General features: G+C 41.4%; 1 protein-coding gene across 1 annotated transcript; it reads right to left on the reverse strand.

The window, feature by feature from the left end:
• Nucleotides 1-5,257: 5,257 nt before the first annotated feature.
• LOC107380570 (extracellular calcium-sensing receptor-like) lies at nucleotides 5,258-8,801 on the reverse strand. Its single transcript, XM_070543263.1, has 6 exons — nucleotides 8,572-8,801; nucleotides 8,144-8,441; nucleotides 7,226-8,017; nucleotides 6,875-7,102; nucleotides 6,639-6,762; nucleotides 5,258-6,171 (listed from the first exon to the last, which is right to left on the reverse strand). Exons 1-6 carry the CDS (start codon nucleotides 8,799-8,801, stop codon nucleotides 5,258-5,260), a joined length of 2,586 nt encoding a protein of 861 aa, XP_070399364.1.
• Between the last annotated feature and the right edge of the window lie 3,682 nt (nucleotides 8,802-12,483).

Raw genomic sequence — 12,483 nt, forward strand, 5'->3', positions numbered from 1 at the left:
TGTTACGTGTAAAATCTCAAAGCCACTCATCTGCAGCTCATGAACAATCTTCTAAAATACAAACTTGAACTGATATTTATTATTTCTGGATGTGCTCATCGTTTGTCTCTGTGGAGCACCAGGAGGAGGGCTGTAGTGTCAGTGAAGTCTTGTTAAGTACTACTCTAATAAACTGGGTTGAGAATGTTTGCAATTTTTTTTACATTAATTTTGTGTTTTTAGACCAGAGTTTATAATTGAGAGGAAATCCACTTTTTTTTTAATTAAACACTTTCATTTTTTTTCTTTATCGTGGAAATACTGATTTTAATTGGATTTCTGACATATATGAGGAAGTTGGCACACATCTCTCCTGTGCTGGTCTCATTACATTGGCTCCTTGTAGGTTTTCGAGCTAAGTTTAAAGTTCAGTGTTATGTCTTCTTGTCTCTTTATGGTGGTGCTCCACCATATATGGCAGCATTAATAGAAAGGCGTACCCCATCACGAACTCTACGCTCCGCTGACCTGGTGCTACTGACCCACAGACTACATACAGGTCTAACCCCAAAATTCCACTATCTCCGCTCCGTTCCGGCACGAACTCCGCAGCAAAATCGGTCCCGTTGTAGTCAGTCAGAGCTGTTCCACTACTGCGGCTGTGCGGCGCAGTGCGCCGCCCGCCATTCCGCCATCCGGCAAAAATAGGATTGATTCTATTTTTGCCGGACGCCAGAGCACCTCCGCAGTCAATGGACCAAAATCACAACCGCCCAACAGGAAAAGGAGCAAGCACAACTTCCGTTATTTCACAATAAATCGATGAACAAAAAGCGTTTTTTGCTTCATATGCACAGCAACAACAACTTTTAACAACTATCAATGGCGGTTGAACTTTAAATGCACAAAAATAAGCCATAAATACAGTTTCCACTATCAAAGCAGTCACCCTTTGTTGATCCAAACACTGCTGATCTCTCAACACAAATGATGGGCAGATTAAACAGTTCATTTCGATGCTTCTCCCACACAACGGGTGTTTGGATCTAACTTCCGTGTTTATTGCTCGGACTGTATCGCAAGATCTCGAAAATCCTGTGCATGCCTGTTTGCGCACCTCAGGTTTCCGCACCAGAGCGGAGCTGTTGTAGAGCGGGTACCAGTAAAAATTGAATTCGGAAGCGAGCGGCTGCGGAAGGTGGGGGCGGGGCGGAGCGGAGCTGAGGTAGTGGAATTTTGGGGTAAAGGTGATCACGCTTTCTCGGTCTTGACTCCTTCTCTCTGGAATGAACTTCCACTTGATATTAAACTGTTATCACTGCAGGTCTTCAACTGTTGTTTAAAAAGTCATTTTTATTGTTTGGCTCTTATGTGACTTGGTTTTATGCTTTTATGTTCATTTTACATTTTGTATGTTGCTTTAATCTTCATTTTTTGCTCTCTATGTTTTTAGTGTATTTTATGTTCAGTGCCTTGAGCTCCCGCAAAGGCAGTGGAAGGAACTATATAAATAAAGAGCGATTGATTGAACACACACAACAGTTTGCATGTTTACAAAAATATATAAAACACTGAAAAGATTTTAAAGTAAATTGTAAATTATGTTCTATGTTATTTATCAACAGTTAAGACTGTAAATTCAAGTTATGTCGCTTAAAGCAAAAATAGTCTCTAGAACTAGAAAAAAGTCCTCTGAACTGACAAAATCTTATGGCTACTTAGATCCAAAACAAATTAATCACTAATTTCCATAATTTACAGTGACAGTGTGAAGTGCCTTGAGATGACTCTTATTGTGATTTGGCGCTATATAAATATAATTGAATTGAATTGAACTATGCAGTTTTATTTTAACCACTTTTACATACTCCTTCAAAAATGGGGTTCAGTGATTGTGTTGGTTGACACCTTACCAACTGCACATGGGACTGCACTTTGCAGACCTCTGCTGGCCAGAAACAGCACAGTTTTGTGGAGTGGGTAGGTGTACTAGTGGGGCCTTTTTACCTGCTTAATGGGCCTAGTAGCTAATAGCTAATTTAAAGGCTAGCAGTTAGCTTTTTCAGTTTGCCAACACACAATAAAAAACACAAGAAGAAAAAAGGAACATTGCTTATTGTTGATATCATGGTGGAGCCTGGAAGTCTTACAATAATGTCACTGGAGGTGAAGCAAAGAGCTAAAAGCAGGGCAAACATCGGCATGGCCTACACTCATTTGAGGAAGCTAAAGGAGGTTACGAAATCAAGGGCTGATGGTGGCCTGGCTTTGTTGCTACTGGACTTGTAATATTATTTTTTGTCCAACAGTGTGGATTTATTTTTTTACTCTGTGGCTTATTTAGTATCAGTTGGCTCATGTCTGTCTTAGCTTGTGGTTAGCACTAGCTATAGCGAGCTACTGCAGAGTTTTTATGAACATTGTAATTCTACTTTAAACCAGTAAGCCAGATGAGCTGGAAACTGTTTTGTGTTACTTTAAAACAACTCTTGCCCAAAAAACATATATGGATTGAAATAAATGCTAGAATACCAAGGGATTTTCCACCCCTAAGTGAAATTTAGTCTGTTGCCATATTCCCCAGAGTTAAATCAATTAAAAAATTATGATTCTCAAATCTTCGAAACAGTCAAGCCTCTTCCTATCTGAACGAGTTCTGTTTCCATCTTGTTTGGTTTTCATTTCTTTGTTCTTTTTATTTATTCATTATGACTTATGTGAACATTTATGCCTGTGTTGTTTTACTATTCAATTCAATTCAAGTTTATTTATATAGCACCAAATCATGACAAGAGTATTCTCAAGGCTCTTCACACAGTAAACATTCCAGTACAGGTCAGGGGTGTCATTTATAAAACATTGTGTAGAATCCTTACTAAAACCGTACTTAAGCTCAGCAAAAAATAAAATGTACTCATGCCAAGTAGGTTTGTGACCTATAAGACCTCGTCCACACGTAGCCGGTGATCTGCCAAAACGTAGATATTTTTCTACGTTTTGGCCTGTCATCCACACGAAAACGGAGTTTTTTCACACGAAAATGGATCTTTTTAAAAACTCCGGCCAAAGTGAAGATCTGCGTTTTCTCCGTTTTGGGTGTCTGCGTGTGGACAGACAAAAACGGAGTTTTAAGGTCCGCAACGTCACTTTCCGCGACAAAAAAATGCTGACATCACGTGTGCGACCTATGTTTACACTAGCCGACAGCATGGATGCCCTCAGAGCTGCGCTCGCTTTATCAATTGTCCAAGCGCTTTTTGCTTGTTTGTTTTTGCAAGCGGAATTACTGCTCCTTGCGGAAGACCACAGACGAAGGACAAGGTTAAGAACGGGGGAAGTACTGCCGCCTACAGGTCTGGCATGTCCTTAACAACGTATTTATCCGGGTACATGTGGACAGAGTTGTTTTTTAAAACGAGGTGGTGTGGATGCAAGTTTTTGGAGGGGCGGATATTCGTTTAAAAAAAAAACGGCTACGTGTGGACTAGGCCTAAAACATAAAGTAGGCACAGCTTCATGCAATCTCCGCTTTATAAATCAGAAACTTCCTAGGAATAACTCTGCTGTTTTTTTTTATCACATCCTGCCCTCAACACGCCCACTTTCTGCCATAAATGGTCAATGTAAAGTACCTTGTGGATCTCATGCATATACCTAAGCCGGCTCGTTGCAGCATTTCACCATTAACGATGGCGACCGCAGATCAAGGAAGCGCAGGGGGGGGGCTTGTTGACTAGTGTCAGTGACTTTACAGCAATCCTCTTACTAAGCAAGCATTTAGCGGCAGTGGAGAGGAAAACTCCCTCTTAACAGGAAGAAACTTCCAGAGGATCCTGGCTCAGTATAAGCAGCCATCCGCCACGACTCACTGGGGATCGAGAAGACAGAGCAGATAAATACACACACACACACACACACACACACACACACACACACAAACACACAGATTCAATAAGCGCACGCTGCGTGGCGTTGCACTGCGCCATCAGACTGAAGGCAGAAATGAGCGCTGCCTCCTCCGCGATAAAAAACTTTTAAGAGGTTTTATAACAACATGTTTCATTCAAGGTCAAATTAAGATATTAGCTTCTATTTTGGGATGACGTATTAAAGTCGGGTCCGCTCCAGCCAGTGACTCCTCATGAATCTGACCACAACTCATGTTACTGCAGCATTTGTTATTCCAGTCCGTGTGGCAGCGGATCGCAGATCCAGCCACACCATAAAACAGCAATAAGTCTGTCTGAGGCAAAAGTGAACCTCATGACTATAGCTTTTCCATCTTTTCCCCTATAGACATTTGATTACGCACAAGTAGGTTACCAGCTCAGGTTTACGCAGAGCAGAAGGAAGGAGAGAGCTCTGGCCACAGGTTAAAGTCAAAGTCAGTTTTATTGTCAATTCTACCACATGTGCAAGACATACAGAGAAATGAAATTGAGTTTCAGTACACACAATCCCATATTTGGTCAGGATATACTTGTCTTCAATAGAGGGTCCAAGGTCTGTCAAAACAGATATTCTTGTGTGTGCATGACTAAATGGCTGCACAGTGGCGCAGTGGTTAGAGCTGTTGCCTTGCAGTAAGAAGGTCCTGGGTTCCCTTCCTGGCCTGGGATCTTTCTGCATGGAGTTTGCATGTTCTCCCTTTGCATGCGTGGGTTCTCTCAAGTACTCCGGCTTCCTCCCACCGTCCAAAAACATGACTGTTAGGTTGATTGTTCTGTCTAAACTGTCCTTAGGTGTGTGTGTGTGTGGTTGTTTGTCCTGTGTGTCTCTGTGTTGCCCTGCGATGGACTGGCTCTCTGTCCAGGGTGTACCCCGCCTGATTGCCCGTTGACCACTGGTGACAGCCCCCCCGCGACCTCACATGGACAAGCGGGTTCAGAAGATGGATGGATGGATGGATGGAATGTACATGACTAAACTCTGACTAATCTATCTTAAGTCTCTGAAGTCAGAAATGGCTGCTGCAACAATATAATTTCTGGGAATTAGTCTTTTGTTTTTGTTTTTTTAGACAAAATTTATTTTAAACTCTTAGAGAAATAAACCAAGATGGCTCCTCATGGTAACTGTCCATTTCAGGTGTACTTTGGAAAACAACTTAAAGCTTTAAACTTAAAGGATGGCAAAAAGTGTTCCTTTTCCCAGTTAACATGTAAAGTGCAGCATAGTCTTGATCAAATAAGCAGACTGAAACTTACAGAGAGTGGTTCCCAAACACACATTTGCAATTTGTGAGTAAATTCATCAGGTTTTGTAACAAATGCTCTCTTCAAAATGATTTTGGCACTCTCTTTCCCATCATATTCTTTTTAGTGTTTCTTTCTGGTTTCTGCAACACGATGTAACATTTTGGGATGAAGATACAAATCAGTAATCCAAAACTAGAAGCTAGAATAGCAAAGATTTCTACAGCAACACTGAACTTTCCAGGAGAGCTGACATACGCTGGGATGAAAGTGATCCACACGGCACAGAATATCAACATGCTGAAGGTGATGAATTTAGCTTCGTTGAAGTTATCGGGCAGTTTTCGAGCCAGAAAAGCAAAAATGAAACACAAAATAGCCAAAAGTCCAATGTACCCGAGTACTGACCAGAACCCAACAGCTGAGCCCAGAGAACACTCCAAGATGATTTTATCTTTGAACTCCTTGAAGTTCTGAGATGGGAACGGAGGAGAAATGGCCAACCAGAGGACACATATGATCACTTGTATCAGAGTGAAGCCCAGAACACTGAGTCTCTGCTGTGTAGGCCCGAACAGTTTCATCACATTTCTCCCTGGAAGAGTGGCCCTAAAAGCCATCAGGACCACCATGGTTTTGCCCAGAACACAAGACAGACAGAGGACGAAGGTGATGCCAAAAGCTGTGTGACGAAGCACGCAGGACCACTCTGACGGCTGGCCGATGAAGGTCAGAGAGCAGAGGAAACACATGGACAGTGAGAAGAGCAGCAGGAAGCTCAGCTCAGAGTTGTTTGCTCTGACCAGAGGAGTTTTCCTGTGCCTGAAGAAAATAAAAGCTACTGCAGCCGTCAGAGACGTCCCAAATAAAGCTGCAGCAGTCAGGAGCATTCCCATAATGTCTTCGTATGACAGAAAAACGATTTCCTTTGTTACACAGGCATCTCTTCTGTCATTTGACCAGGATTCTGTGGGGCATCTCACACAGGTGATGGAATCTGTACATTTTAAAATCAAAGTGAGTGTTAGACCTAGTGGTTAAGATTAGATCAGGTGTGCTGAAGCAGAGAAACAACTAAAACATACTGGATAACTGGCTCCCCAGGACCAGAGACCTACTGCTCTATGGGGACAACCCTGCAGCTTCACATGAAAGGTCAGAGGTCATATTAATAGTTCAGCATGGTGTCAAGCTCTGTAGAAACATCTTAATCACCACTGACGATAAAAAGCTGAGAAACAGAATGGTGTGTGCAGAATGGTGGCCCTCAAGGACCAGGATTGGACATTTCATATAGAAATGAGCTGCGTGTGGAAAAATATTTGACATGCCTAAAATCCTTATAACCCCATCGCAACAAAGAACCAACTCTATTCTTTATTTTCATCAGATTATCAAATGATAAAGATGAGTTCATTTTGTTTTACAATGAAGTTCTAACACTTGCATTAAACTGTACAGAACCTGTAATGTTGCTCATTTCTCCTTCTGCACACTTTAGGCAGTCGTGGCAGCAAACAGGTCTTCCCTTCTGCAGAACCTTCTGTGTTCCTGGAGGACACTTCTCACTGCAAACAGAAACAGGAACCTGTTTCAACAAAAGCAGAACATTTAACTTTTAGTTTTTTTTTTTTTTTTTGTGAAATAAAAATAACTCCAATGTTATAAAATACTACAAAAAAAGATACTGCAGATTTTACCTGCGTTAGACTCTGTGACCAAATTAAGGACGTGTTGTATAAATCCAGCTGCTTGCCTGCAGGTAACGATGCATCATAAAGACCAACGGACACAAAATCCACCGTGCCAGTTTGTCTTGGCTGCCAGTTAATAATCTCATACTTTGCAGCTGGATCTCCATTTTCATTGAAATGAACAACTTCTCCTTCTTTAGTTTTAAAGCGAATTGTTTTAATATGCTGCAAAATCTTTAAAAAGAGTTAGATCATTTTAGCGACTGATGTCTAAAATTTATTTTGCATGTTCTTAATACATTTTAAAATATTGTTATTGTATTTAAATATTTTGCTTGATATCAGTGTTAACCTCACCGTTAATGGATCCAGCTTCACGCTGGTGTTGCATGTTTTATTACATGTGAGGATATCGTGCAGAGCGTGGGCCACTGCGTACACTCCTTTATAGACGTTGTTAAATATGGGCATCAGTGACATGTCAGTAAAGCCGTTTTCCACTCCAGTCAGATCCTCGTGTCCGGTACATTCTCTCTGTATCTTTTCTGACTGTGACTGTTTGAACTTGCAGCCGAATAACGCCTCCCAGAAGTCTGTGAATAAGCCATCATTTGATGAATTGAACAGTTTCACATCCATCATGAACTCTCTAAGGCCGCTGACTTGTGCTTTGGGGATAGAAAGGCCTAAAGCACCATCCAGCATGCGATTCTTATCCTTTGCTGCAATTTGAGAATCAAAGATCCACGACTCACTGCCGACCCACTGGTACCCTGTCAGGTTGTAAAGGGACATCTCATGTATCAGCACATCCATGTCCAAGTGTGAGACAAAAGCAACAATCACTTTTGAAGTTGAAGCTTTGACAACATCAATAATCTTTTGTATTTTTTCTGTTGGGTCCGTCCTGAAGAAAGCAACAGAATATTCCAGACAGATGCCGAGCTGCTGTGCGGCTTCCGAGAACGTTGCCATGCCGTTGTTGCCATAGTCGTCATTGGTTCTAACAGCTCCAACCCAAGTCCAACCAAAGTGTTTGACCAAGTGAGCCAGAGCTCTGCTCTGATAGTAGTCACTGGGTATGGTTCTGAGAAAGGACTGATACTTGGATTTGTCACTAAGACAGGCGCATGTAGCAAAGTGGCTGATCTACAAGAAAACGACAAATCTGTCAAAAACAAACAATGGACACATATGTAAAATGTATTTCCTTCACATACTGCTGCTGAGTTGTATATAATATCATATTTTAAATGTTTGACCAAATCTGCTCACCAGTGGGATATGAAAAGGTCCAATAACAGTAGCTATTGCTGTACTGGGAGAGGAAGACGTTTCCCCAACTATGGCTTGCAACTGCACCGGTCTAGAACATGACCCATCTGACAACAGTGGCACATTGTCATTACCATTGTTTAAAGCAAGTGCTACTTTCAGGCTTCTGACAACAGAACCACAAGTATCATAAACATGATATCCCAGAGAAACACCAGGAAGTAGCTCTGTGCTGTTGTTAATCTCCTCAATGGCAAAAAACATAGTCTGGGCAAACTGGAACTCTCTGAAATTCAAGCTTGAATCAGACAATGATAAACATCAGCGAGTCATTTGGAAACAGAAACGGCAATGTGCTGAAAACGTTTTTAACTTGGTTTTATAACATTCAAAAGCATATTAAAATACAGTTGTGTTATGTAGTTTACCTGATGCACTCCAGTGGCGGGGGTTTTTGTGTGTAATTGTTCGGCTTGTTCTTCCAGCTGCTGTGAAAATAGAAGATGCCCCCTAACATGATGTCTCCATCCTTAGACAGCTGAGGGATCTCAGGATCTCCTCTTCTTCTGCACAGTGACTCCTCAGACTGGGAGTAAGACACTACTAACAGCAGCTGTAAGAGGGTAAAACCCTGCTCTGGCCACCTCTGTGTAGACATTATGCCATCCGAATAGCTAAACCCATTCATCACATCTGATATGCAAATATAGAACTCAAACACTTGAACTGGTATTCATGAGTTTGGGACCAACATATAAATGATAAGCATATTAAATCTCTATGGAAATACAAGGTTGGATGAGGGGAGGGATATGAGGGCAGGGTACAATGAAACAAATTTCCCTCTCAGTCGACTGGGACGTTGTCAGTTATTCTCCTTTCAAATCGGTCAAATAAGAATGTAGTCATTTACAATCTGTAAGCTAGCTGGGTTGCCGAGTCTACTTTGAGATCAGCGGGTAAAAAGCTTCAGAGTTGTTGGAACCAAAGCCAGTAAACAGGAGCGACCCAGAAGTTATTGCTTGTGCTCCTAAGAAGCCACTATATCTTGTAGTTTGATTCTAATATTGGGTGAAGAAGGCTAGAGTCTAATGTTGAGCTAACAATGCTAAAGGTGATTTGGGAAAAAAAAAAAGGTTGGCTCTACAAAATTCAACTTTTTTCAATTACCAACAACTCAGTGTGTGTGAAGTGAAAAATGAGTCAATCGTGGTGTTTTACTTTCTTTAATGAATCGTTCAGAACTATAACAGTAAGCTAGCAGCAAGACGGCAAACAACAACACTTCCTCAAATACAAGAGAAATCTTACCATAATAAGCGTAGTAAGTGCTCCCTACCGTAAAACACCTAAGAGTGCCAACACCAGATGTGGCAATGTATTTATGTACTTATCAACTTACTGTGTATGACTCATCTTTGCTTGTCAGCTGTAATCTGCTGGTGCTCATCCGTAACTGGCAACATCCATGAAACTTACACAGCAGTGAGAGAGTCACTTTTTGTTTTCACTAATGGACTGCAGTAGCCACATTTGACCACAGGATGTCATTCTTATTTCATTTTTACATTCGCAGCTTTAATATTGTAATAACTAATATGTCTTTACAACTCTACGATGTTTGAATTTATTTAAAAAATTATTGCGACTAACATCATAGTCTTTCAAAGAATGATGTGCCTTAATTGAACAAATCGTATGCTCCATTATCTTTTAACAAGGTATTACATAGAGTAGAAGGAGTCACCGCTCATCTGGGAAACGTGCTGGATCAGAAAGTCGAATAAACAAAATAAGAATCCGCACACTTCAATCTGCAATGTAGGAGTTTATTGGTCAAGCTTTCGGTCAGAGACAATTCCTGATTAAGTTCTCTGACCGAAAGCTTGACCAATAAATTCCTACATCGCAGATTGAAGTGTGCGGATTCTTATTGTGTTTATTTAACAAGGTATTACATCAAATTGTTGCTGTTAACGGTAGGGTTGTAATTTTAGTTTTCGTAAATCTTGATCGTGTTGTCCCTCCGAATGAAACAGGAAATCAGTCCGATAGATCTGGCTGCTTGATTTAACTCATTATTTTTTACATCCAGCAGATATCGGTGTTTAGGTTTGAATTTGTGTCGAAAGTTTGATTTCTAACTCAAAAAATACACAATTATAATGCTTAAATGAAAATGTTATACTAAAGGTTAGTGCTTATGTGATTAATTACAATTATTCCCAATGTTGAAAAAAACACACATGAAACGGGCATTAAAACAACTCACAGGTTTTGTTCATAAGTCACTAGGCGAGAGGCAGGGCACACCCTGGACAGGTTTCATGTCTAGCACAGGGACACACATGCAAAGAGATAGACGCACATTCACACACACTTATAGTACTTTGGAATTGCCAGTTAGCCTCAGTTGCATGATATTGGATCATGTGAGAAAATTGGATTATGTGCAACAGACACACTTATGCATGGGGAGAAGATGCTAAGTCCACAACAGGTTTGCCCAGCCCTGGTCCTTAAGGGCTCCATCCCAGCATGTTTTAGCTGTTTCCCTGCTCCAACACATCTAGGGCCTCATGTATCAACTGTGCTTGCGCACACATTTACACATAGTGCGGTATTTTACAATTTGTACTTGTGTGTGAACACGTTCCTAAATATGAGAACAGCTGTAACCATGTGTAGCAACAGCATCTAGTGGTAGAACGGGGTGATAGCAGTACTGAAGGTCTCAGTTATCCACGCGTGTTCCTCATCCATTAACTTTTTATACACTCAGTATGTAATTATGTCGGTGGAAAAACGGCTTTAGCGCATTATTGGTGCTCAAACCAACGTGACTGTCGGGAACCTGACATTATATCATGACTAGTCTGTGTTATTTGAATATTTAACAGAGAGTGCACACTGGAGGGAATACGTTCTCTGTGAGGAATAAATCCTTCTGCCATAAGACACTTTAACCGCCTTCCCTGCTGGTGGTGGCCAGAGGGGTCAGTGGCAGCTGTGCTCATCAGGCCTCGCCTCTGTCAGTGCGCCCCAGGGCAGCTGTGGCTACACTGTAGCTCATCCCCACCAGCGTGTGAAATTGTATGCTAATGATTGATCGTGTTGTCAAGAGACTTGGGGGGTTCTAGAACCCTAAGCCGGGCGTACACTGTGCGACTTTTTCACTTTATTGAGCCGATTTTCCAGTTGTGCGAGAATCCACAAGATCGGGGCGAGTTTTGCGCCGAGCGGTCATGTAGTGTACAGGGGGTTACGAGAGGCGATTAACACCACGTGAAAAGCTACCGATCAGCAGTCGTTAGCTCGCACGGACTTCTGGCGTGTTTGATATTTTGCTCATCCCTCATGAGGGTATCGCTCTGTTGAAGCGGCGCTGCGAGCCGCTGCGACCCAAAATGTATCAGAACCGCTCACGGCGCATGCACAATCCTGCATCAACACCGCTCGCTATTTCCCTAATAACACACGCTGTTCGTTTTTGTTTCTACTCTTTTTTTTACTCACAAAGATTGTCAAGAAAGCGTGTTTGTCGTGTTCATGTCAAATTAAACTGATCACAAAACACAGATTTACTGTCTTTATTTCGTTTTCCTCATCCAACCCCATAAATCCCTGTGTGTCCTCCTGCAGCACTCCCGAAGGACAACAGGCAAAACAAGACAAAAAAGTCTGACGTGTTGTGTAAAAACTGCTATTTTTAGCATATTTTTAGGGCCGACGTGTTGCTACCAGACGTACAGTGTGAGCAGTCAGGTCGCATCCGAGAACTGGGTCGTACGGTGTGAGCACATGACTCGTGAGATCTGCCCCGCGAGGAAGTCGTACAGTTTGAGCTGAAGCTGAGTGCTACGAGTGAAAAAGTCGCACAGTGTACGCCCAGCTTAAGAAGGCCCTATACAAACACAGGCCATTCTTACCATTAACATCACACAGCCCACTTGCAGGTTTATCTATGATTTATCAATTTATTTAGACAAATTCAAAATTAGTTGAATCCGTCTTTACACTGTATCATTTATAACAAACAAATGTGTGGATTACCAATCTGTTGGGCTGTATTTAAAAAAATAATATGTCAATCAATATTGTTGCCCACAACCTTATTTTAACAGTTTATTTTGTGTTAAGTAATAAATATTAAAATCATAAAAGACAACAATTTTATGATTTTTAATATGGAGTTGGGAGAAAGAAGGATTTGACGCACTTTGATTGGTGTAAGAGTGTTTTAATAAACAAGGATGAGCCAACGTGTTTCAGTCGCGCCCAACCTTCAGGGCATGAATGACATGAAGTAATTTATGATATTATTACGTTCAAAATAAGAA

The sequence above is a fragment of the Nothobranchius furzeri genome, chromosome 13 (assembly GCF_043380555.1).
Source record: "Nothobranchius furzeri strain GRZ-AD chromosome 13, NfurGRZ-RIMD1, whole genome shotgun sequence".
Lineage (NCBI taxonomy): Eukaryota > Metazoa > Chordata > Actinopteri > Cyprinodontiformes > Nothobranchiidae > Nothobranchius > Nothobranchius furzeri.